This window comes from Danio rerio, chromosome 4 (assembly GCF_052040795.2).
Source record: "Danio rerio strain M-AB ecotype USA chromosome 4, GRCz13ab, whole genome shotgun sequence".
NCBI classification, from domain to species: Eukaryota; Metazoa; Chordata; class Actinopteri; order Cypriniformes; family Danionidae; genus Danio; species Danio rerio.
Genome location: NC_141024.2, coordinates 80760156 through 80787943, shown reverse-complemented (window position 1 = coordinate 80787943; position 27788 = coordinate 80760156). Strand labels below are relative to the sequence as shown.

Genomic DNA, 27788 nt, shown 5'->3' with positions numbered 1-27788 from the left:
TGGTTTAACAATACCTTTTGTTCTAAAAAAAAAACCCACTGAATCCTATTTGTATTGTTTAAAAATAAACTTGTTTCTCTTTTTAGAAAATCTCTTGTCTTTTTTTTATTAAATGTTAACTCATTTTAACTATAGCCTATATTTTTACTGGTTTAACAATACCTTTTGTTCTAAAAAAAAAACACTAAATCGTATTTGTATTGTTTAAAAATAAACTTGTTTCTCCTTTTGGAAAATATTTTGTCTTTTTTATTCAATGTTAACTCATTTTAACTATATATACTTTTTTACTGGTTTAACAATACATTTTGTTCTAAAAAACACTAAATCGTATTTGTACTGTTTAAAAATACACTTTTCTCTTTTTAGAATATCTTGTTATAAAAAATTTTAACAGTATTTGTACATTACTTTAAAAACATTATTGTTTTGTCAAAAATATAAATTTTAACTAATTTTAACTATAGATACATCTTTTTAATGGTTTAACAATACCTTTTGCTCTAAAAAAACAAACCAAAAACATTAAATTGTATATGTAGCCTACTGTTTTAAAAAATAACCATACTTTAACATTGTTTCTCTTTTTATATCGCTTGAAATTGTTTAACAGGCTTAAAATACTTGGTACATTTTTACTTTACAAACAATTTTAACCAGTTAGACTACAGACGTGTTGTTTTTTTTTAATGGTTTTATGTTTTTTATGATGTAAATTAAATTACTTTGTTCCAGTTTGTATTGAAATCAACATAAAACATTTTTACAAGACTAAAAGAATACACTACATTTAGCCTACTATGATGACTTTGTGTCTGAGTAGTGTGATGAACAACTTTTCCTGAATAAAAACAACTTTGTCTTCTTACCAATACATTGTTTAACACTTTGAAAACGCCAAAACGTCATTTTGAAAAAAGAGATCTTTTTCGCATTAAAACGCCCCAGTGCTCCGTGTCACTGAAATGGAAGAAAAACGGAGAGATCTGAAATCCGAGCTGTGGCGGCCGACATGCGATAGGGCTATTTGATTGGGGCCGTTTCTCAATATCATGTAAGGTACACAAGTCCGCTCCGGTGGTGCATCCTTTCCTTTAAGTTCAGATTTTTTTTCCAAGTTTCTGAAAGTTTGAATGGGAGAACGAACTCTTGAGGACGCGATGACACCGGATAAATCTTCAAATGGGAAAGTGTAAAGTGTATAATAAAGTCATTCGCATCACGTCAGCGATCGTTGGTTCAATATCCTAACAAAATTATTGATCTTAATAAAATAAGACTGCCTCTTTTAATGATATTAACAGCTTAAACATATCGACACCAAAAATGTTATGGCATCGTGCATATTTATACCATCATCTTCAATGTAATGTTTATAACATTTTGTATTCTTTGACAAAATATGAAACATTGTTGTTTTGACAATATGTGTTTAAGTTTCACTAGACAACAGAGTGTGTGTGCGCGTATGCTTGCGTGCGTTGCCTGTATGTCCGTCTAAGAGTGAATAGGGAGATTCACTTTTAAACTGTTTTACAAAATAAATAATAATTCATTCTATCAAAACAAATAAATATGTTAAATGAAAATAACACATACTTATTTAAATAATAAATAAAAACTTACAAACAATCAAATCTCTTATAACAATATCATACTATTTTGTTTTTTATCACATAAATTCAATTGATCATAGTTATCAAATCATTTTCAAACATAGGCCTATTATTTTCATAAAACTTAGTAAACAAGTATTTGTGAAAAACATTTATTTGTTTAAAATGTTTTATTAACTAGTTAAATTGTTTTAAAACATTTTGTATTTTTATTTTCAGCATTGGTTTCAACCTAGAACCAACCCCCTTTCTGCCTTTTCGTGATTGGTTGGCCGAATCTGGGGGTGTGGTTAAAGGCGGGGTTGGAGGCGGGGTTACGTGTGTCTCATTGTTTTTTCATGTTTTAGTCATTCTGTATTTGACATCAGGAGAGAGTGGTCGCATTTTTGACTGCTCCCCCAGAGCAGTAAAAACAGAGGCGGAGTTTGGTGGGCGGTGTCTTAGACTCAGTTTTGTCATCATTTCTTCTCTAACAGGCAACAAGTGAGGATCTAAGTCCGGATATTCCGTAAGATCAACTAAATCTTTTTTTTTTCCTAACTTACTTCGTTTTCTTAACATATACTTACATTTTAAAAACATTTCACTTGCATTACTTAGGCTACAAGCTGTCGTTTTGTTTAAAACTATTCGACTCATTTTTAAAACCTAAAATGTGTTTTCATTACGTTTAAGAATTTATTTATTTATTTTCTTTATTTAATTATTTTTCTTAACTTTAAAAAAAAAAAAAAAACTTTTTTACTTGTTTCAAACGGTTTAAAGTCTATCTCAAATCTGGCTGTGTAAGTTAAGGGTCTATGTATGCGCGCGCGCACGGAGTTTTCACACCCGCTTTTTGACAGCTTTTTCTTCTCCGGAGGGAGAGAGAGACACGGAATAAACACGGATTTCGCTCCCCCGAGGCTCCGTAAGATACATCTCCGTTTCTTCTTTAACAAATACTCTTACTAACATTATTTACTCTACTAACAGTTTAATTCTAACATTGTTTTGTTTTTTGTTTTAATATTACGTTTTAACACTTTTTATCTGAACTAAACAAGAAAGACAGAAAAACGAAACAAACTGTCGGATTTTTAACATGTCAAAAAACTTTCATGTGAAAATGTACACCTTTTCTTGAAATAGAAGCAACCTTTTTATGAGGGTAATAACAATCAATCATCTTGACACAAAGTGCCCGGAAACCTCTCTACTTTTCAACTCAAAAGCAAAGATTTTAGATTCGCAAAAAATGAAACAAAACCGAAAGCAAAATAAATGAGCACACAATGCATTAATCTGGTGGTAACCGCATAACATGGCAATAGTTTATTTTTTGCAGTGTGAATTTTTTTAAATAAATGTTTTTTTTATCATTTTAAATCTTTAATTTTTTAATTTTAATTTTAATTGCATTCTACCTAGTTTTGGTCAAACTTCATATGTTTGTTTGAGTAATAGACACAAATTTAACCCCGGCATTCAAGGGTTCAAAACTTTTCAACTCACAAGCAAAATCTTTCAACCTGCAAGCAAAGATTCTAGATGTGCAATAAAAGACAGCAGAAAAGAGAGCAAAATTAATGAGTATGCAATGAAAATTGTGGTAATCCAAAATATTTTATTATCATTGGCCAATTTTTTAAAATTAAACGTGTTTTTTATTTGAAATCTTTAATTCTTTAATTACAACATACTTAATTTTACTTTAAAACTAAATATTTTTGATTGAATAATAAAAAAACATAATGCGGCTAATGACTTGTGATGGCTTTGGAGAGTTTAGATGTTGAAAAATACAGTTCTATGAATCACTAGTGGCTGCTTACCTTTTTGTCTCTTCTTTAGCACAAGCTGTCACCTCATCCACTGCAAATTCTGTCACAGATGACAGGAATGTTATTCAGGTTGACAATGAACAATGCCAATATGGCTGTTCATACTAAAGTAAAACATTCCTTTCAGTAAAACTTCAATACATTTTTGGTTTGTTTCCTTGTACTAGTTACAGTTCTAAAACCCTTAAAATAAATATCACTATAGGATAACAAATCCAGAAGACTTAGCAAAAGCCTTATCAACAACACACAGAACACTTAAAAAATAATGTCTATGTTTAGTTAACCATTAAAATAATGCACGATTATGCTGGATATTTCTTTTATTTAAAGGTTGTGCTCTAACAAAGTTAAACTCAGGTTAGTCTGGCTCAAAAAGTGGAGTATGATTCTTATATGTAAGGATTATTTTGAGTACTAGCTAACAGGACAATTCATGATCTTAACGTTACCTGTGCATCCAGAGTATCTGTCACTTTTATCGTCCTGCAAGCACAAGTGTGATAATCAGTCAAACATCATGCTCTAACATTACCTTATACTGTCATTACAACTGCAATACTGTAGTATAATTTGACAATAATTAAATATTCAACACTGTGAAATAAGACTAGACATATTCATGACATTTGACTGAAAATTAGCATTTTTTTAATCTAGAAAACTCCCTTATAAAACTAGAAATATTGTACTGAATTAATTTAAATTGTCTCTTGCATTACTGAAGAACAACATTCCTATTTTTGTGGATAAAAGTAAATAGATTTTGCCTGGCCAGAGGCCTGCTGCACGTGCAGGCCGCTAACGTTAACAATAACAACAATGATCAAAACATCTTGGTAAAAATATGCAGTCTGGCAAGAACATGAATTCAAACAATATTTCAAAAGTAAACGAAGATTATACGTAAATGTACGCAAATACAGTACACGTTTAATGTACAGTTAAATTGCAAAATCTCTTAGCAATTCCATTGTTTGGCTTAAAACGCGATCGTAAGAATCTAACTTTAACGTTACAGTTAAAGTTACCCGAACTAATATTATTGTCAGTTTGATACATTAATCTGTACTTTCTGCAAAGCAGCTTCGAGATTATGCCGATTATCAAAAGCGCTTGAGACATAAAATAACGCGATTTTTATGATATAATATAGTTGCAAACAATACATAAACATAAACATTCGAATATATTGAAGTGATCGTACAAATCATCTTACCTGTCCTTCAGACATGTTGACGTCTTCGCGATTTTACTCACAGCATCCTCTTTGACCCTGTCCTGCTGTGTTGCAGGTGTGTGTGTGTGGGGGGGAGGGGATGGTCGCGGTGGGGACGCAAAATCTCCGGTCACGTGTAATGTCACACTCTCCCGCGCTGCTTTAGCGCGGGTCGCCGACTGAACCGCAGTCTGGCGCATGCATACACAGCGGATGGCCTTCAGCAGCAATGCTGCACTGACAGCTCTAATGTGTCAGTCGAACTTTTACTCGAAATTATTCAGCTTATTACCCGAACATATTTGCTCTAACTAAATAAATGCATTATGGTTAAAGGGAATTTTAATAGCTTAACGAAAAAAAGTTATAATTAAGATACAAAGAACCCCCTTATTATTAAATGCTGTATTCTGACAACACATAAATAAATGGATCCCATTTAGAACTATTAAAGAATTCACAAAAAAAAATTCATTAACTATTACAAACACTTGTAATAAATAAAGGCATTCGATCCTGCTGTCAGGGTGTACATAATACATGTGTTTTATTATGTTTCCATTCATTCATTCATGTTTAGTCCCTGATTGGGGTCGCCATAGCGGAATAAACTGCCATTATGTGTCCATTATGTTTTATTATAATACCAACATTTGGTAATTTAACATTTTGGACCACATAAATGTATTAGATGTGATGTATTGACCATGCACACCTACATACATCCATTACTTTATTATTAAAAGGGAATAAACTACTGTTTATTGCAACTTATCTGAACATCATTATCAAAACTCTTTAATATATCCAGTCAATTTAATATGAGCATGTAATACCATCTAACTACATCTTTATGGTATTCTTTAAGGCAAACAGGCCTAAATAAATGCAAGGCCCTTAAAATGGTTTGTTCATCTTCAACTACTGATACCAGCACATCACAGGCCTATCTAATAGAAAGTGTGGCAAAATGAAATGGTTTGTGATAATATTCCTGAGCAGGTATAATAGCTTACGTGATGGTAGCTCCAGAGAGCCTCACAGCACCTACACTGCTCTTAAAGAGAGTCTAGCAGCAGAGCGAGTGAAGCAAGAGTGTGGAGGGGTTGTTGCTGGATCAGATACGTTTGTGGCCGGAAGTTAACGAATATGATTTATGTTATCTATTAAATTACCCAATAAATAGTATTTCATTAATGTCTACAACCACCCTAACCGTCACAGTACTGTAAAAATATAAATTATTGTTATACAGTGTCATAAAAAATGCTTCTGTATTGATGTGTATTTGCAGTTCCGGCCGGCCTTGTATCCTATCTACACTTTACTGTGTGGAGGGAGAGAGCTGACATCTAAAGATGGCCTCATACTGTAGGTCCATGAACCTGATTCTTCCTGCTAGTTTCAAATGATTTCAACACAACACCAGAAGTAACTGAAGTTGTTTACTGTTATTAATGTGTTATTTAAATGCACAGTTTATTTAGATACTTAGAAGTGATTGAAATGAAAGGTGTAAAACAGAACAGAAAGTGATTCAGAGCTGTTGTTCTCCTTGATGTCCTGAGAAACAGTCTATTAATTTTGAAGCTCATTAACGGCATCCTTAAAATAAAAGCAAACTATCTCTCTTTTCACACTTAGTTGTAATGTTCTAGACAAGGTCTGAAACCATGTCAGCACTTCTGTTGCTACTGCCTTCTCTTAAGCTAGATCCACCTTTAGGATGGCATAAAAGTGTCTTCCATAATTTAATACTCCCATAATTCTTGAAAGAATATACAGAAATCCTTAACTTAGAAATAAAATGTTTTATGTATGTAAATCTACTGTACATGTAAATTCCCATAGACTATTGTGATAAAGAGACATTGTTCATTATTTCCAGGATTTATGTAACCCTTGTGAGGGTAAAAAACCATAACGATTTGGTCCCTGTAGACATTTAACATTTGGAATCACAGAAGTCAATGTGCTGCTATGTTTATGGCAGAAGCCCATCATGTCCAGGCACCTGATGTAAGAAGTACTGGCCCTCTTGAAGCAGATGCTATATCCATTGACAGCTCTGCTAAAAGGACTAAGCTAAAACTTGTGTACTGTGATGACCGGTCCTGCACTTTGGCCTTTTTGCTGCTCCTTGTGTAACGCAGACACTATAGCATGCTTGAATCAGCCATTGCCCCTATACTTGCTCATTCCCTATAGCAGCCCTGTCTTGATGCTGGAACAGGTTTTTAAACTTTATTCAGATCTATTTATTTCACATTGTTCACATGCTTAAACTTCACAAAGACAGATGTAGCCTACTGTAGCCGACCAATTCAACCTAACAGTAGGTCAAAACTTAATTTTTTGACCCATGTTTATTAGTAACATGGTTCAGCCGGGCCAGGTATATTCTGTTTATGTTCTGTGTTCTCGCATCATTCATTCTTCCAAGCTAACCTGGCTATAGGTCTCCATAAGGACACAAGTCTGTTCTCTGTGTTCTCATTTACAGTCAATAGTGATTTTCTCATTAAAGTCTGAAGGAAGAAATAAACCCTGTGTTTATTTTAATAAAATGTAGGCTAATCTAGGCAAAGCCAAACTTTAGTTTTTTAAATATAGATGCATACAGTAATACCATTGCATATGAACTGAGTATTACAATAAACCACACTAAAATATTTTAACCTTAACTGGTAATGTATTAATGCAAGAGTGAAATACTGGCTATGCTCCTTTTGATTTATTTATCAATAATGGATATTTATATCCTGAACACATAATGGATATTTGGAATCTGTTGTTAGATCTACAATAAATTGCATAAAGAGCATAATTTTTAACATATCTAATATATTCTAATCAGTTGATGCCTTGTAATGTAATGTATTAAATAGTTTTTATGCTGGTCCATCAACAGTTAATGTAATAATTGAAGACAAGTAAGGGGGCGCTATAGAGTGGAGACAAAGTGACACACTTTTCCAGAACAATGAAGTGGTGGGGACTGCAATATTCTGTGTGACCCCCAGGGGCGCATAGATACACAGTCACACAGAATATTCTCTTGAAAATGATCCCCAAGAGGACATTAGAGAAAATGCATGGGGTGTGTTCTAACACCATTTGGGAGGGGCTAGTGAGGCTTTGCCCGTGGGGACCTCAATTTAGGTCCCCACGGTGACATGAGTCCCCATGAGGCGGTGTGCATTCAGGTTTAAGTCCCCACCGGGATATAAAAACAAGAACACACACACACACAGCTGCTGTCTGCTCCTGCAGAGGATTCTGGGTAAATCTCTCATCAGTCTTCAGCTCAGTTTCACTGATGATCCAGGATAATAAAGCCTAAACCCAGGGCAGAGCGGCTCAGTGAATGTGGTCTGGACTGAGTGGATGAGGCTCATTGTGTCTCTATAGATGTTGTAGAAGATCAAAGTTCCTGCACTGTGATCCACAAACACTCCTATTCTCCTGCTGAGCGGCTTCACTGGGAGAACAGTGTGTGTGTCATTGTGTCTGAATATGAAACTGGAGGAAGAGCAGATCAAACTCCAGGACTGAGCATTACGTCCAAACACACACTCAGCACCTCCTCCCTTCCTCCTGATGCTCTTATATGACACTGATATAAACACATAATCTCCACTCCAGTCAATCTCCCAGTAACAGCGTCCACACACACTCTCTCTGCACAACACCTGACGATAATGATCAAATCTGTCTGGATGATCAGGATACGGCTGATTCTCTCTCACACTCTTCACCTCTCTGTTCTCCTCAGACAGAATGAGTCGAGTGTGTGCTGTGTTTGGATCCAGAGTGAGGAAACAGACATCTGAACACAAGAACACACACATTTACAACCACAGCTGTGTGTGTGTGTGTGTGTGTGTGTGTGTGTGTGTGTGTGTGTGTGTGTGTGTGTGTGTGTCTGATTGTGTGATCATGTACATGGGTGTGTGTGTGTTTGAGACAGTGTATAAGAGTGTGTGTGTGTAGTCCTACATTTGTGTAGTCCTGCTGTAATCCTCTTCTCTCCTCCATGATCCAGACTGTAAACACACACAGATTGACATTCAGTCAGTACACAAACATCAGCTTATAACACACACACACGCACGCACGCACGCACGCACGCACGCACGCACACACACACACACACACACACACACACACACACACAATAAGACATGTGGAGTGTGTGCTGAATGCTGGATTGTGATTGGCTGATCTCAGTGCATTAATAACTGCAGTAAAACAACATGAGTGTGTGTGGAGCTGTCAAATCAGCTTCTGAATGACACACAGAGCTTTTAGATCAGATGTGGAAACAGAAAACAGAATGGAAACACAGAAACAGACAGATATAAAGACTGAAGGATTCATTCAATGATCAATTGACAAAAGCGCAGCACAATAATAAAGCAGAATTCAGTGTTAAATGACTTGAAATATGATGGAGATCTTCATCTTCTGTCAAATGCCTCTTCATCATCTCCAAACATTGCTAAGTTGGAGAGCAGTGAATCCAGACCAATCTGCAGTCCTCCTCGCCCTTTGGAAGCTTCGTGGGTTTGTGTTCTGTTTATTGTTCATAATACTTCAGTTATAAAGGATTAGTTTAGGAGTTTTTTGTCATTTGCTTTATTTGAGTTTGTTCAACATGTGATTGTCACTGGACTATATCAGAACCAGCATCACTGTCTGCTGATCACTTTTATTGCCTGATATTTTGTGTTCATGTTAGTTTAGAAGCAGAAAAGAGCCAGATTACAAGATATGTGAGATATTTGCCAGAAACATCTTTGTTATGTCCACATTGTGAATGTAAATTTATATTGTTTATTTTCTTCCTGTTTATAGTTTTACTCCGCCCTTATTAAAGTGTGATAAAGGACATTCTGTGTCTGTGAAGTTCATGAGGGAGAGTTTAACTTGCTGTTAAAGTATACACAGGACGTATTTGGAGAACAGTACACACACATCTCTGACCTGATACTGTACAGTTCTTCAGCAGAAATGTAGAGAACAAGTTTCACTGCTCAACTACAATGCTGAAACTGTACAGTGTTAATATGAGATATAATATCACGCTTAATGTGAGAACTGCCCCAGTGCACTGACATATTTAACAGCTTTGATTCATATCTGGACACTAGAAGAGCAGTGAAGTATCAAAGTATCTGTATTCACAATAAAAAAGGCAGTGCTGCTCCACATACTTGAGTTTGTCCAGTGTGTAGTTTGGATCCTCCAGTTGTTCAGAGAGCAGCTTGACTCCTGAATCTCCTGGATGATTGTAGCTCAGATCCAGCTCTCTCAGGAGTGAGGGGTTTGAAGTCAGAGCTGAAGACAGAAAACCACAGCCTTCCTCTGTCACCATACAGCCAGACAATCTACAAACACAGCAATAGTCCACATCACACAGTTGGACAATCACACATCTCTTTGTGTTGTGAAGATGCTGACTGCTGTTTCTGCTCATGTCAACAGCAGTGATGAACACACACATCCTGATCAGCTCTCCTTAATGATCGAGCCCTCGCATCAGCAAACACACACACACACACACACACACACACTCAACAAGGACTCGACATCATCTGTAGAAGTGTACAGAGCATGACACATGTTACACATGTTATTATATATATTTTAGTTATTTTACTGTTGTTGGACCTGGTAAAGTTTTCAAACAGTGAACCGAGACTGCAACTATTAGTGAAATCTATATTAAAGCTCTTCAAATATGATTTAGATTTACAGTAATTGTTTTTCATGTTTAAATCTGATTTATTCTTGTGTTTAAAGCGTTTGTCATTCCTCTACTTCAGTGTCTCAGACTCATTCAGAAATGATTATTAAATGCTGGATTAATGCACAAGAGAGTTTGGCGAACACGTTTTACACCATTTCAAATATATATTATATGTGCGGCTGTATAAGTCACATACAGCGCTCAGCATAATGGAGGACAGCCCATTCTGAAAACCAAGACTTTCCTCCATTTCTCAGTCAATATAGGCAGTGTATTCTGCTGCATTTAAACAGAACACATTTGTTAAACTGATTTATTTATGAACATCATATTTTAGTCACCAAACATAATCAGAAATTGAAAGATAATACAATTAAATTCAGGCTAAAAACTGCAAAAAAAAACTACTAAATTTCAGCTAAATGTTTTATTGTTAATTTTGCTCTTTTTACATGTTGTATTTAATATTCTTCTATAGCACATAGATGTGGTTGTACTTGTTTTTGGACCGTTATCATGAGTTATTATGTTAGATGAGCTCCAGATTTGGCTAATCTATTGTATATGCACAAATATAATACTGTAGAGCTTCCTATTAAAATATGAATGTAAAAGAGAGATTAGTGAGGGGTGTACTTATATATGCTGAGCACTGTATATTGTTCACCCAGAGTGTTTACATGGTCACACAGCAGTAACACAACAAGCATTGAGTTTGGGCTAGCTTCTGCAGATGGACATTGCTGTACACTGCCCTTGATGGGTGAGTGGGGGAGTGTCTGTTGTATCTCAGGTGTGAATTATTCATGAGCATTGTCACTCACACATACAGCTGAGATCAATATTTCCCACATATTATTGTAGCTCAGTTTGTGCTGAACACAAATAAAACACATGTTGACCAGTTCTGTGTAATAAGTAGCTGAAATCAGCACAGATGTCAGGGCATGTTAAAACATCTCAGGGGTCCCAAAATCACCTCAGACCCCTGAGGGTTAACTACAGGTATAGTATGAGCAGTGTGAAACACAATTACTGATGAACCATAATTCCTGTTATCTGGGGTTTAGTATGACCCAGGGTTAACATGTTCAAGCATGAAGAGCTCAAATATGAAACTGTCTGACTGTAGTTATTGTAGAGTGGAGAATCATTTACCTCAGTGTGTCCAGTTTACAGTGTTGACTCTTCAGTCCATCAGAGAGAAGCTTCACTCCTGAATCCTGCAGGTCATTGTTACTCAGGTCCAGCTCTCTCAGCACACAGTTTGAGGATTGTAGAGCTGAAGACAAACTCTCACAAGAATCGGCAGTGAGTTTACATGTCATCAATCTGAGAAAGAGCCCACATTATTAAAAACACACTGTTAATGTGATCTGTCTGATGTAACAAAACAAAAAATCAATCAATCAATCAATCAATCAATCAGGTGTTTAAACTCAGACCTCAGTATCTCCAGTTTACAGTGTTGACTCTTCAGTCCATCAGAGAGAAGCTTCACTCCTGAATCCTGCAGGTCATTGTTACTCAGGTCCAGCTCTCTCAGCACACAGTTTGAGGATTGTAGAACTGAAGACAAACTCTCACAGGACCGAACAGTGAGTTTACAGCACTGTAGCCTGTGTAGAGGATAAACACAATATGTATATGTTGATCTGGAGTGTTTAATAGTCTGAAGCACATCTGACTGTACTGACTGGTTTAACTTCACTAATTAGTGAGCACATCTGCTGATTTTAGCTTTAAATATTATGTATGTCTATTGTTATGGCTCAGTATCTGTGCCTGTGTTTGTTTGTATTTTTTTTCTCTCTCCCTCCTTCTCTACCTATCATTTTCTTTAGGTCCGCCCAGCTCATCTACCTATTGGCCAAGCTAGATGCCAGTCAACATTACCATTTGCGATGACATCATCATTGTCCAATCACAAGCAGACTTCCCCACTTTAAAAGGAAGCCGGTGCAGTCGAAAGCTAGCTTGCTTTTGGTACCACAATTCAGAGAATCAGAAGTAGATTCATACTTTACTGCATTTGAGAGAATAGCTACTTCTTTGCACTGGCCTAAGGATGTTTGGTCATTGTTATTGCAATGTAAATTACTCGGTAAAGTTCAGGAGGTATGCTCAACTTTATCTTTAGAAGATAGTTTAAAGTATGATTGTGTGAAGTCTGCAATTGTAAGAGCTTATGAGCTAGTTCCAGAAGCTTACAGACAGCGTTTTAGAGGTTGTAGAAAGAATGGTACACAGACTTTTGTTGAATTTGCGTGAGAGAAAAGGCTACTATTTGATAAATGGTGCACAGCTAGCAAAGTGAATGATATGGAGTCACTGCAGGAACTAATATTGTTAGAGGAGTTTAAAAATTGCTTGCCCGACCGTGTTGTTGTGTACTTGAATGAACAGAAAGTTAATTCTCTTTCACATGCAGCTGTTTTGGTTGATGAGTTCATTTTAACACACAAGAATGTCTTTGCACCAGTACGTTCAGACAAATCACAAATTGCTCAATCTCAACCTAGTCGTTCTAAAAAGAGCACCGTTCCTGTGGAACGCCTGTTTTTATTGTCGAAAACAAGGTCATGTCATTTCCGATTGCTTGGTTTTAAAAAGAAAACAACAATCACAAGTTAAAAGTGTAGGGTTTTTAAACACTCACACTGCTTTTAAGATTCCTGACAATAACAAAAACAATGACATTGATGACAAGTACAAACCTTTCATTTTAGAAGGATTCATTTCCTTATCAGAAAATTGCGATGAAAGGGTGAAAGTGAAAATACTTAGGGACACTGGTGCGCTGCAGTGTTTTATTGTAGCAGACAAACAGTTATCTGGCAACACCTACTGTGGATCTAATGTAATAGTTCAAGGAATTGAGATGACTTGTATTACAGCACCGCTGCATCGTATACACTTAACAAGTGATTTATGTACAGGATTTGTTCGAGTTGCAGTTTGGTCGTCACTACCTGTAAAAGGCATTGACTTCATCCTTGGCAATGATTTGGCTGGAGGAAAGGTAACACCTGTGTTGGAGGTTCTAGATAAGCCAGATGTAAGTATCCAATTAGACTCCTGTTCAGATCCAGAAATTTTTCTCGCATGCGCAGTCACGCGCGCACAGTCACGCAAGATGAGAAATGTGGTTGAATTGGCTGATTCTTTTTTCTCTCCGTTTTTGGCTGGTGAAAATTTCACTATTGAGGATTCATTGAAAAATCAGGCAGGAAAGGCTGATGTTGATGTGACTGACAATAATCTGTTACAGTTACCCGTGTCTCTTGAGAGAATTACTATGGCTCAAAAAGAAGACCAGTCTCTTGTGTCACTTGTTAATGGTGCTGTATCAGGTGTTGAGAACAAAAAGGCAAAGAGTACATTTTTCATGGACAAAGAGTTATTGATGCGAAAATGGTCTCTGAGTGCGGATGATGATCTGGAGTGGGATGCAGTGTATCAAATTGCTGTTCCAACTCCTTACCGCCAGCATGTGTTATATCTTGCACATGATCATCAGTTTGCTGGTCATTTAGGGATCACAAAAACTTACGATAGGATTCTAAGGCACTTCTTTTGGCCTGGTTTAAAGAAAGATGTGGTGAAGTATTGTCGCGCTTGCCACACATGCCAAGTAGTAGGGAAGCCGAATCCAATAATTCCACCTGCACCCTTGATTCCTATTCCAGTAGTGAGTGAACCATTTCAGCACATACTTGTGGATTGTGTTGGACCGTTGCCTAAGACAAGGTCAGGTAATCAGTTTTTGCTTACAATAATGTGTGTTGCAACTAGATTTACAGAGGCTATACCTCTTAGAAAAATCACAGCACCTGTAATCATCAAAGCACTAATCAAGCTTTTCTACCTTTGGTTTACCTCAGGTTATCCAGACTGATCAGGGAACAAATTTTCTCTCCAAACTTTTTGAACAGACTTTACAGTCACTTGCGATCAAATATCGAGTGTCAAGTGCATACCATCCTGAAAGCCAGGGTGCACTTGAACGCTTCCATCAGACGTTAAAGTCTATGTTGCGAAAATACTGAGTACAAAGAAAGATTGGGAGGAAGGTGTTCCTCTGATGTTGTTTGCTACTCGAGAAACGGTACAAGAATCTTTTGGATTCAGTCCTGCAGAACTGGTTTTTGCTCATTAGGTAAGAGGTCCTTTAAAAGTCTTGAAAGAGCGAATGTAATCGGTTGATTCCAGTGCAAAAACGAACATACTAGATTATGTCAGTAATTTTCGTGAACGCTTACACACTGCGTGTACCCTTGCTAAAGATGCACTAACTACTGCACAGAAAGGCATGAAACGTAAATATGATAAGAAAGTGGTTGTACGATCATTCACTGCGGGTGATAAAGTGTTAGTACTCCTACCGGTGTCTGGCTCTTCACTTTCTGCACGTTTTTCAGGTCCCTACATAGTTCAAAAGAATATCAGCTAAACAGATTACATTATTCTTACGCCTGATCGGAAACGTAAAACTCGTGTGTGTCACATAAATATGCTTAAAGCGTATCATGCAAAAGAGACACTCGGAAAAGACTCGTCCGTGTCAAACACTGAACCTGCTGTTCCTACCATTACAGTCACGCAGTCATCTTTTGAAGAGAATCGGGATGCTGATGATGATGATGTAGTACTTCGTCACACTCAACAATGTGTGAGGCTGAAAAATTCTGACATTTTCAGTGATCTCAATTCATATCTGAAGCATCTGTCTTGTGACCAGAGAAAAGATATTATTGCTTTAATATTTGAATTCAATGGTGTGTTTCACGATGTTCCAACACAAACAAATGTGTTAAAACATGATATTGATGTGGGTACAGCCCATCCTATTAAGCAGCATGCTTATCGTTCAAACATAAATAAACGATCATTGATGTGCAAGGAAGTAAACTATTTGTTAGAAAATAATTTGGCAAAACCTAGCCATAGTCCGTGGAGTTCGGCATGTCTGTTAGTACCAAATACTGATGGTACATACAGATTTTGTACAGATTATAGAAAGGTTAACTCTGTTATTGTTGCGGATAGTTACCCGTTACCACGAATGGAAGATTGTGTAGACAATGTTGGTACAGCACGTTTTGTTACAAAATTGGACATGCTCAAAGGCTACTGGCAAATTCCTCTTACTGACAAAGCTTCAGATATTTCTGCATTTGTTACACCTGACTCGTTTGCACAATATACATCTATGACCTTTGGACTTCGAAATGCACCCGCAACATTTCAACATCTTGTAAACTTAGTTCTAGGTGATTTACCAAATTGTAGTGCTTACTTTGATGATGTGGTAGTCTATTCTATGACTTGGTGTGAACACATTTCGTTGTTAAAAGCAGTTTTTACAAGACTGTTAAAGGCATCTCTTACGTTGAACTTGGCCAAGTGCGAATTTGGTCAAGCCACAGTCACATATCTTGGAAAGGAGGCTGGACAGGGAAAAGTACGTCCAGTAGAAGCTAAAGTGGTTGCTATATCGCAATTTCCAGTTTCTACCACTCGCCGAGAACTGCGACGGTTAAGTCTTGAAGCTGCTACTAAAAAAGCTCTATCACCTCCACATATCAAGCATGATCGTGAAACTTGCAAATAGAGTCGATCCTTAGTGTGAAGAGATCTCACGGGTTGGTGTATATTAATCAGCTTAGAAATATACTCAGAGGCCATGGAGGGATTTATAAACATACAGCAGTACTTTGTACTGAATTGGCAGCCAGTGTAGAGAAACCAGTACAGGTGTAATGTGCCTTTTCTGTGCCTGTTAAAAGCCTGGCAGCTGAGTTCTCCAATCTCTCATATCAGCCAAACTATTAAACAAAGCCTGAAGAGAGGATTGATCCTCAGATCTTTTGGGGAAGTAGATTTGAGAGTCATCAGCATATAGATGGTAATTTATGCCATGCTTTTCAAAAAAAACTCCCATTGGAAATAAGTAAAGGGAAAACAAAACTGAACCCAACATCGAGCCCTGCAGAACCCCCACATTAATTGAATGACAGAAGAACAAGAGTTGCCCAAACTGACTGATTTAGTTCTATCCTTCAGATATGAAGAGAACCAGTCCAAGGCTAGACCCTGGATACCAGCGTGTTCTCTAAGCTGATCAATGAGGATGTCATGATCCACTGTATCAAAAGCAGCAGTGAGATCCAATAATAGAATAATCCAATAATAAAAGAACAGGGCTACCTGAACCAACCTCCAGCAAGACATCATTTGAAACCCACAATAGAGCGGACTCTGTGCTATGACCAGCTCTAAACTGACTGAAATATATCAAAAACGTAATTATTAAACATGAAATCATTCAGCTGTACAGACACAATCCTCTCTAAAACCTTTGAGATAAAAGGTCAGATATACAGGATCTGCTCTGGTTTACTGTCTAGTAGTCCCTGCCTTGGCTTTGTCCTCCTCCCTGTCCACCTGCTTGTCAGTTTCCCCCTCACCATCTGTCCTGTACTCTGTCATGGTTTCATTAACCTTCCTCTCCCCCATCACCCTTGTCCACTGTAACACCTTCAGCTGCTGAACTCTGAGGATTATCTGGAATCTTCTCCTAGAAGGGAGCTGTGTCACGGTCCTGGTTGTCCTGTCCTTGTACTGTTGTGTTGTCCTTGTGTTCTCTGTGTTCACCCCAGTTTTCACCATCTTACTTGCCCAGTTACTATTCACCCCCTTGCTAACTCACTAGTCTCTGTGTGTTTAAGCTGCTCTGTTTCAGTCATTATGTGTTGATCATAGTTTGCTGTATGTGTGTGTGTTTCTCTTGCTTGTGTTTTCTGCTCTTCAGCTCTGGCATTTTCTTTGTGTATGGATTATATTTAACATTAGAACTAAACCTAGATCCACCTCTTGCATTTGTTTTGCCTGCCTGCATGATTAGAAGAAGATAATAAAAAAGAGGGTGTCACAATGGTTCAGTGATTAGCACTTTCGCCTAACAACAAGAAGGTCGCTGGTTTGAGTCCCAGCTCCAGTTTACCCCACAGTGTGAAGACATTTGGTATAGGTGAATTGGGTGAACAAAACTGACCATAGTGTATGAGTGTGTGTCTGTGTCATTGTTACCTTATAATTATCAGCATAGATATGAGTCAAAATAGACAGAAAGGAGAAAACATCAGTGTGATCATTCCACTCCAGTCCAGAAAGGACTTCAAAGGTGCTGTATCATTTTATAGCTGACTTGTGTGCAATTTAGATGATAACAGCCATATCACACTGCAGCCCAAGACCGATTACTCCATGAAGCTAAGCAGGGCTGAGCCTGGCCAGTACCTGGCTGGGAGACCACATGGGAAAACTAGGTTGCTGTTGGAAGCGGTGTTATTTAGGCCAGCAGGGGGCACACATCCTGTGGTCTGTGTGAGTCCTAATGCCCTAGTAAAAGTGAAGGGGACACTACACTGTCAGTGGGCGCCGTCTTTCGGATGAGACATTAAACTGTGGTCCTGACTCTGTGTGGGCTTTAAAAATCCCATGGCACTTATTCGTAAAGAGCAGGGATGTAACCCCGGTGTCCTGGCCAAAGTCCCTCAATCGGCCCTTACGATCATGACCTCCCAATCATCGCCATGTCTTTTTATGACAGCTAAACACCATTAGCTATTGACCTGCATGGTAGGAAAAACAACTGGTGTGTAAGTCAATGGTTACAGGTTTCAGCTTTCTTCAAATTATCTTCTTTTATGTTCAACAGGAGAAAACAAAGTTTTAGAAAGGTTTATAACCATAAAGAGTGAGTAAGAATTAGTAAATTCACTTTTTGGGTAAACTATCCCTTAAACAACAACTGCCAAAACCTGAATCTGAATGTTATTTAAAAAACACTAAAACATTACATAATGAACAATTATTAATGTATTTTGCAGTTTAGTTGATATCAATATTGTTCATGTGCATTAACATGATGTCATGACTTCCCTCTCCCCAAACACTTGCACCAGCTCCTCCGGGTGGATCCTGAGGCATTCCCAGGCCAGCTGAGAGACATAGTCCCTCCAGCGTGTCCTGGGTCTTCGCCAAAGCCTCCTCCCGGTGGGACAGATGCCCGAGCCAACTCAGCTGACTTCTGCTGTTCAGTGTTTGAACTCTCAGCAGTGAAAAGTAAACCACACTGAACTGAACTAAACTGAACATCAACACAAAACTGAACTGACACTGTTTCAATTTACTATGATCTTCTATGTGAAGCTGCTTTGATGCAATCTACATTGTAAAAGTGCTATAGAAATAAAGATGAATTGAATTGTCGATGTGGAGGAGCAGTGGCTCTACTCTGAGTTCCTCCCATATGGCAGAGCTCCAGACCCTGTCTATAAGGGTGCGCCCTGCAACCCTGCAAAGCAAACTCATTTTGGCTGCTTGTATCCAAAATCTTGTCCTTTCGGTCATGACCTAAATCTCATGACCATTAACATAATATACTGTATTATTTAAATTCAGGAAATGTCTACTACTTAGATGAAAAAAAAAGAAGCACTTTGACTTACAGAGCTCTTTTGGAGGTTTTGATGACTGCTGATAGTCTGATGAGACACTCGTCTGATCTCTGGAATTTCTGAAGCTCAAACTCCTCCAGCTCCTCCTCTGAGGTCAACAACACAAAGACCAGAGCAGACCACTGGGCAGGTGAAAGGCGAGCAGATGACAGACTTCCACTACTGAGGTGAGACTGAATCTCTTTCAGCAGAGTTTGGTCGTTCAGTTCATTCAGACAGTAGAACAGATTGATGGATCTCTCTGGAGACAGATTCCCTTCAAGTTTCTGCTTGATGTAGGCTATTATTTTATTTTTGCTCTGGTCTCTGTCATCCTGCTGTGTCAACAGGCCTCGTAAGAGTTGTCGATTGGACTGGAGTGACAGACCGAGAAGGAAGCGAAGGTAAAGGTCCAGATGTCCATTCTCACTTTCCAGAGCCTTGTCCACTGCAGTTTTCAGCAAATCAATCATGGACTCATCTCTGCTTTTTTCTGCTTGTGTCTTGTCTCTGTCTAGAATCAGATGTTGATAAAGGGCTGCAATGAACTCCTGAATGCTCAAGTGAAGAAAGCAGTACATGGTACCAAGAATGATTCCCGTCTCCTCCTTAAAGATCTGGGTACACATGCCTGAGTACACCGATGCCTTATAGACGTCAATGCCACAGTCTTTCAGATCGCTCTCATAGAAGATCACATTGTTTCTTTCCAGCTGCTGGAAGGCCAGTTTCCCCAGTGAAAGGATGAGCTTTGGATCCCAGGAAGCATTTGCTGTGTTTTCTCCATCATACTTTCTTCTGCTCTGCTGGATCTGAAAGCGGAGAAAGTGTGTGTACATCTGTGTCAGAGTCTTGGGAGATTCCTGCAGTGTTTCAGCATGAGCCCTGTGTTTCAGTTTCAGTATGTTCTGGAGAACAGTGGCTGAAATCCAGCAGAAGACTGGGATGTGGCACATAATAAAGAGACTCTTTGACTGTTTAATGTGATCAATGATTTCTCTGGCCTGATTCTGATCTGTGAGTCTCTTTCTGAAGTACTCCTCCTTTTGGGCATCATTGAATCCTCTTATCTCTGTCAGCCGGTCGATACAGTCAGCAGGAATCTTACTGGCAGCTGCTGGTCTGCTGGTGATCCAGATGAGAGCAGAAGGAAGCAGATTTCCCTTGATGAGGTTCGTCAGGAGAACATCCAGAGAGACTGCTGAAGATACATCATGACACGTCTCATTACCAGCAAAGTTCAGAGGAAGACGACATTCATCCAATCCATCAAGGATGAACAGGACTTTGAATCGTGTGCTTCTTGTAAGGTTCAGTCCTTTAGTCTCTGGGAAAAACTGAGTTATGAGGTCTTTTAAACTTTGTCTTTCTTTCTCCTTTAAGTTCATCTCTCTGAATGGAAGAGGAAATATGAAGCTGATGTCTTGATTTTCTTTCCCTTCAGCCCAATCCAGAACAAACTTTTGCACAGAGACTGATTTCCCGATGCCAGCAACTCCTTTTGTCAGGACAGTTCTGATCTGCTCGTCTTGTTCAGCTGCTTCAAACAAATGTTTGCATTCAACCTGTATCTCTAGTGACTGATGACGTCTGGAAGCAGTTTCAATCTGTCTGATCTCATGTTCAGTGTTGACCTGTTCACTCGCACCCTGAGTGATATAGAGATCTGTGTAGATGTTATTCAGAAGTGTGGAGTCTCCTTGCTGAGCAATTCCTTCAAACACACTTTGATATTTCTTCTTCAGGCTACATTTAAGCTGATTATTGAAGAACAGCTCGCCTAAACACAGGAGCAAAGAAACAGAGAGATTTAGTCTTGACTTTTCCAGCTATATTTGTATGTGTCAGTCTGACAGATACCCATGAGTCTCTTACCCTGGAGAGTATCACCAGCTTGATCTTGCTTCATCTCTCTCAGGAAGAAGAGTGTGAGATCAAGAGCTGCTTCTGTGATTCTGCTTCTGTTCTCATTAAACTCCTTTACAAACTGTTTTCTGTCTTCTTCTTGTAAGATTTTCCTAAAGTTTTCCAGTTGATTCTTCAGAAATTTGATCATTTTGCTCTCAAGATTCTATGAGTGAAGAAAAGAGAAGATCAATATTTTAATAAAACATTCATTAACATACAGTTGTGCGTCCACAAACTACTCAATAAAGACAAAAAGACATTATAATATGAGTCTGTTGAACGCTTGATTCTGATTGGCTGATAAACTTTGTAAGGTGTTGATATTTTCAGATAAACACACAGCTAAAGCAGATTTTGAGCACATGACAGTTTCATATCTCTACACTGAATGATTCCAGTAACTTCACAGTCAAACATCACATCAAAACACAACAGAAAGCTTTGGATTTATGAGAAACTAGTTTCACACACAGGAAAAGATTGAGGACAAAAACCTGACAAATGTCTGGAACAGATTTCAATTATTACATTTTTATTTAAAAGAAGTCTAATACAGGGGTTTTCAAACTTTTTCAGCTGAGGGCCCCTTTGTGTAGGGCGAATTCTTTTGGGGACCCCCCAAAAATAAAAATGACGCCACCCCCTCAAATTAACAACTGTACTTAATTTTTTTTATTGTATTATTCAAAACATTTATATTATTATATATTATTCAATAAATTTATATTATTCATTATCTGGATTAATTTTTGTAAGATGTTAGTTGAGTTGACATGGTTTTAGTGCTTCAATCTATTGATCAAATCTTGATGCGCAGTACTCATTGTGGTCTGCTCTCACTGGATTATTCCATCAAGCCATATTTTGTGTACAAGTCGTCACATCATAATTTACTCAGGTCGACAATCCTGACTTACACTGATAAAAAAATAATTTCCTAAATGCAATCTAGAATTGGGTATTCAAGTTCAAAGAGCCACAAGTTTTACTTTGCATAATTTTAGAAGCTTTGCTGACTTTAAAATGTTCATACCAGTGTGTTCTATTAATAATAATACTGAACATTACATTTAAATTAGTTACACAAACAAATATGGGAAAAAGTGGAACAAAAATGCATTTATATTCAGAGTATTAAAATTTGATCAGGTATGTTGAGCTCCATTAAATACAGAGCACTAATACATTTTAATATTTAATAATTATTAGCCCTATAACATAATACAAATAGATACATTATAATTTTTAAAGGCTATAGTGGTTTTACTCAGTGTGTATACAATTTAGTTTTTTTAATCATCCAGTTATGAACCAATGTGAGTAAGAGATTCACTGCAGAGCTCATCCAGCTGTCATTAGTGTAACAGGAGTGAAACTGAGAACTCGCTGATGTGATGACAGCTCCATTCATTGTTATTGCAGCACTTTTTGCTTTACAATTTTAATATGTTTGTTTGCCATGCTGCAAAGAGGACTGTCTGATATTTGTACAATGCAAAGTGTAAAATCCTGTCGCGCTGTGGACGAGGTGCAATGTTGTGCCGTGTCTTTAAAATGCTATTTGTTCTCTATGAGTGAAGCCTGCGCAGAGAGGCGCGTACTCCGCAGCACCTCGGTTACTTAGGAACGCAAGCCATAAACAGGGTAGTGCTTTCAGCCACCGATAATGTTCTTATTGATCATGTATTTTAACTGAAATATAGTCAGTCAAACCTGAGCATTCATTTAGTTGTTTAGCGTAAAAGAGGTAAGCGTAAGTGCAAGGTAAACGCCGTCAGGTGCAGCAGACAAGCGCCAAAAATCACAGTCAGGAAGCGCCTGGCCAGAAGCGCTTATTCAATAAAAGTCCCCGTCCACGGAGGCGGGCCGCTGCGCTTCTTTTCCTGTGTCACGAAAGTGTCAACTGCATTTAAATGACATAAGTATAAAGCTTTATTTTTGCAGTACTTTTGAGCTCAAATTATAATAAAAATATATTAACCTTCAGAATGATGCGGGACACAAAATTCATCCATGTGGGCTCATTGATCTAAAATTTCTTTGCGGCCCCCCTAGCGCCATCTGGCGGCCCCCCAGGGACCCCAGTTTGAAAACCCCTGGTCTAATAGATGTTCAACAACAGCCCAAAACTAGACTAGTCATCAGATATGCAGCAGTGTGAATCTGTCTGATCTGTGTGTTTGATGACTAGTCTAGTTCTGGACTATAGTTAGATGTTTAGTAGATTTTAGGTGTATCAGCTTAAATTTAGCCTTTTTTGGTCTGGCTATCATTGTTTAGACATGTACTAAAAATAGCTGAATAATCCACTCTGGTCTGTTGAATTATTAGAAAATAATACATAATAAATGTGTAACGTGTGTGAACTATTCGCGAATAATTCAATGAACTGCAGTCAATTATTCCTCACTTGACAAATACTTTTTAATTCTTAACATCTTTAATTACATGAAAAATAACAGTTACAAATGAAATGTGTTGCTGAAGCAGGATCTTTTCCAGTAAACATTTTCTGTGTTATATTTACAGTTTAAATATGAATCTAAATGAGTTTTTCCTACCTGGAAGATCCACTGGAGATTGTCTGAATAAGAAACTAAATCTGCCACTAGGTGTCTGTAAATGAGTCAAAGTCATTGAGTCATTTGATTCATTCACACTACTGATTCATTCAGAAGTGATTCTCTTTACTGAATTTTTGGTTCACAATAATATGCCTGAAACAATCCATGTGTGATCAATAATGTAAAACACAAAATACCTTCGGGCAGATGATGGTGTTTTCTCTCCGAGGTATGGTGGAGGACCCATTGACCAGTCACTCTTCAGAGACACAGAGCTGGACACACGTGATCCTGATCTCACACTGAACACACAAACACACCAGAGGAATAAACTGCAGGACAAACTTCAGTCTCCTTAGTACACCTTGTATTAAGACTGACAGATGAGACAATTATTGAAAGTAACTCTTAGCTCAAGGTCAGGCTGATCAGGTCTGTTAAACAGATTAGACTTACAGTGCGTACAGAAAGTATTCAGACCCACTCTTTGTTCTGTTGTGGTCATTTGCTAAAATCATTTAAGTTCATTGTTTCCTCATTAATGTCCACACAGCAGCCCATACTGACAGAACAACACTGAACTGTAGACGTTTTTGCAGATTTATTAATAAAGAAAAGCTGAAATATCACATGGTTCAGACTCTTTGCTGTGAACTCAGCTGCTGTCCATTTCTTCTGATCCTCCTTGAGATGGTTCTTCACCTTCAGTTGAGTCCAGCTGTGTTTGATTACACTGATTGGACTTGATTAAAGCCACACACCTGTCTATATAAGAGCTTACAGCTCACAATGCATCTCAGAGCCAATGAGAATCATGAGGTCAGATGAACTGCCTGAAGAGCTCAGAGACTGATTTGAGGCAAGGCACAGATCTGGCCAAGGTTACAGAAACATTTCTGCTGCACTGAAGGTTCCTCAGAGCACAGTGGCCCCATAATCCTTTAATGGAAGATGTGTGGGACGACCAAACATTTTCCAGAACTGGCTAAACTGAGCTGTCAATAGATCTGTCAAATGCTCTGATCCACTGATTTACAACAAAATAAATGTAAAGGTATTGAAGCTTCATGAAGCAGCGCTCCAAAATCAGCCATCAGCTCTGTTTACTGGAGTACTCTTGTGGATTAGCGGTGTGTTACTCGTTCATGTACACTCAGAGCGTGTTTCGCTGGTTTGTGTTTAATCTTCTGTGTTTATTGTTAGCTGTCTGGATATTGGATTACTTTTTGTGGATTACCCTTGATTATGATTGATTACTCCTGTTTTGTCCCCTTGCCTGTATAAAAGTTACTCTGAATAAGAAACTAAAACCATCACTAGGTGTCTGTAAATGTCTAAATTCACCAAAAGTCATTGAGTCATTTGATTCATCCAAACAACTGATTCATTTACTAATGACTCTATTTTCTGGATTGTTGGTTCACAATAACATGTTCAATACAGTCCAAGTGTGTTCAATAATGAAAATCACTAAATACCTTTTGACTGATGATGGTGTTTTCTCTCTGAGGTCTGGAGGACGACCACCTTTAGACCAGTCACTCTTCAGAGACACAGAGCTGGACACACGTGATCCTGATCTCACACTGAACACACAAACACACCAGAGGAATAAACTGCAGGACAAACTTCAGTCTCCTTTACAAGAGTTTATCAGACAAATATGAGTTTGTTCAGTTTAATTCAGCACAAACTAATAGTTGACTGAAGATCTGTCTGTTGTAATGTTGAAATAATGGTGTAAAAACAGAGTCAATACCTGTGTTTCTCTGAGAGAGAGTCCTTTACTCGCTCCTCTGCCATACTGCAGCTAAAACACCAATGCAGACATTAGCAGAGCTTTCAGAAAACAATCAGCCGCTGACCATCACCTGGAGATGACAATATACTGAGATGAAGAACAGCACACTTTATAGCAATCAATGCTCACTTCACTAACAACACCGCACTCAAACAGACCACATGATGAGGGACAGAACTGTTATATAGTGTTTATTATTTCACATCATTCAAAGCACACGACATGATCCAGTCTAGGGCAAACCCAAAACATGTGACTCAAATTAGCTGGTTTCAAGCCACATATAAGGCAACTGCCACTTATTTTATAATCTGTGTATACCTGAAATGAGCAGATCTGCACAGATTTATCACCCTGCTGGAACTATCATCCCATCCACTAAAGACAAATTTGTGAATAACTAACCTGATATTTCTGTGTTTCTAAATGCACCCATGAACACAAATGACCTTGATGTAGCAGTATGGATGCTATCTTCACTAACACAACCAAATAATGTTGCCCTCATCAAATCAAGAGAGAATAAAACTACACCATGATATAACAATCACACTCACACACTAAAAACAGCAACTTGTACCCTTAAACGTAAGTTGAAAACACTAAATTAGAGGTCTGAAGAATTGCATACAAAGATAGTGTCTAGCTATAGGAGGGCTCTAAAATCTTATCTTAAGATTATTATCACTAGCCAATAAATGGTTGTTTTCTGAAGAAAATGTCTAATAACAAACTATTAGTGATGACTTTTTTCAGTGAAAACATCTTTTTAGTAGACATAAAATAGATGTTAAACTTTCGGCACTTCTCTTTTCACTTCTGCAGTGAGAAACCTCTTGACTGTGGTCGTGTCCTCAAGACAAAACCTAAACAACTGAAACTTAAAATATTTATATTGTTTCACTGAGCACAAGTTTGTTAATATAAATCAAGAAGATAAAAAGGTATTATTGGAAATAACCAAAATAGCCTTATTGGACCTGTAAAATAAAAATAGTATGTCAAGATAACCTCAGCTATAGCATATTAATAATATTATTATTTAGTTATTATGTACTAAAATGTCAGCTGACAACTAAGTGTTAAATACAGTGTAAGGAACATCCGCTTGTTTTTCAGCAGAGTTTCTTCCTGTTTAACTAGAAGGTCTGGTTTAACTTTACTTTTGAGTTTAAGACTCTCTATGCTAAGAGGTATATTTTCTACTGAATAATCTGAAATGATCAAGTCACCCTGATATAGAGCTCAAACATTTTCATGGGAATAATGTTTTTTTGACATAATGTTTAAATGACTGTTTTGACAGCGTATTTAATCAGTTAGAGGATTTGATCTTCAGGATCAGACATTTAAATCACACTCACACATATAAACCCTTCATCATCTCCACAAATCAGCGTAATGTAGAAGTGTTAAACTCACATGCAGAAGTACAGACGCTCTTGTGCAGCAGGAACACAATCTGAGCTCTTTCACTCTTTCACTTCACTAAAACACACCTGTGTGATCTACAGGTATATCCTGAAATATTACTGGCTCCACCGTGTGGCGGTGTGATTCATGAGATTCTCCTGACTGTGGGCAGCACACAAACCACTGGAGCTGAAAATATCTTAGTAGTTTCTCTGAGCAAAACTGTGTTCATAGAATATTTTTTAGAATAAAAAAGTATTTAAGATTAAATCTGAGATGTCTATAAAGAATATAGTGATTAGTTTTTCAGCATTCTTCAAATTATCTTCTTTTAGAAACCACTTGTGGCGATTTTTATTAGGTGAGCTTTCATATTTAAATTTCTAACATTCTATATCTTACAATGTTTATTGGATTTTGGAAATGATGTACACATTCATATTCTTGAAAAATATCTGCAAAGAGCATCTCTGACGTTATTGCCTTGAACATTCTCCTGTTCCTGAGGTCTTGCATCCTGTGATTGTTCTTCCTCTTCTCTTACATCATCTCTCCCATAGAATTCTTCATTGCGTACTTCACAGAAGTTGTGTAGCACACAACAAGCAGAGACTATACGACTAACAAGAGTAATGTGGGCCTCACATTGCTTTAGCAGACAACGCCAGCGTCCTTTCAGGCGCCCAAAAGCACGCTCTACAGTCATTCGAGCTTGACTTAAGCGGTGGTTAAATTTAATCTGTTCAGGTGTCACTCCTCTTCCCTCAGGATAAGGCTTCATCAGCCAGTGTGACAGAGGATAGGCAGAATCCCCTAAAAGAAAAAGTGGCACATCAATTGCCTCAAATGTTTCAGTCCAGGTCGGCAGAAGGGTGCCACTACTACCACCATCAAAGAGTGAAGAGAGACAAAAAACACGGGCATCATGAACTTTTCCTGGTTGCCCAACGTTAATGTCCCAAAATTTCATCTTGTTGTCAACCACAGCTTGCAAGACAATGGAGTAGTTTCCCTTTCGATTGTAATAGTCTGCAGGTGTGTTGGATGGAGCTTTAATGTTTATATGTGTTCCATCAATAGCTCCTGCTACTTGAGGGAATCCCCACCTGTCACGAAAGCCCTGCACAATCATTTTGAACTCTGCTGCAGAGGGTTTTTTGATGTATTGTGGCTTCATTATCACATTTA

The 27788-nt window shown here is 37.8% G+C and overlaps 1 protein-coding gene across 2 annotated transcripts; it reads right to left on the bottom strand.

Annotated features, from left to right (window-relative positions):
• Window positions 1–6089: 6089 nt before the first annotated feature.
• Window positions 6090–26730, bottom strand: LOC137491079 (NACHT, LRR and PYD domains-containing protein 3-like). Of its 2 annotated transcripts, none has more exons than NM_001444351.1 (12): window positions 26610–26730; window positions 25146–25257; window positions 24865–24972; window positions 23584–23688; window positions 23384–23438; window positions 20790–20985; window positions 18927–20694; window positions 11856–12029; window positions 11569–11742; window positions 9875–10048; window positions 8658–8704; window positions 6090–8487 (listed from the first exon to the last, which is right to left on the bottom strand). In NM_001444351.1, exons 2-12 carry the CDS (start codon window positions 25187–25189, stop codon window positions 7961–7963), a joined length of 3372 nt encoding a protein of 1123 aa, NP_001431280.1. In that variant the 5' UTR covers window positions 25190–25257; window positions 26610–26730; the 3' UTR covers window positions 6090–7960. The 2 variants fall into 2 exon arrangements, with proteins under 2 accessions (NP_001431280.1, XP_087102064.1); XM_087245938.1 differs by having other exon boundaries at window positions 6455–8487; window positions 25146–25196.
• Window positions 26731–27788: the final 1058 nt, after the last annotated feature.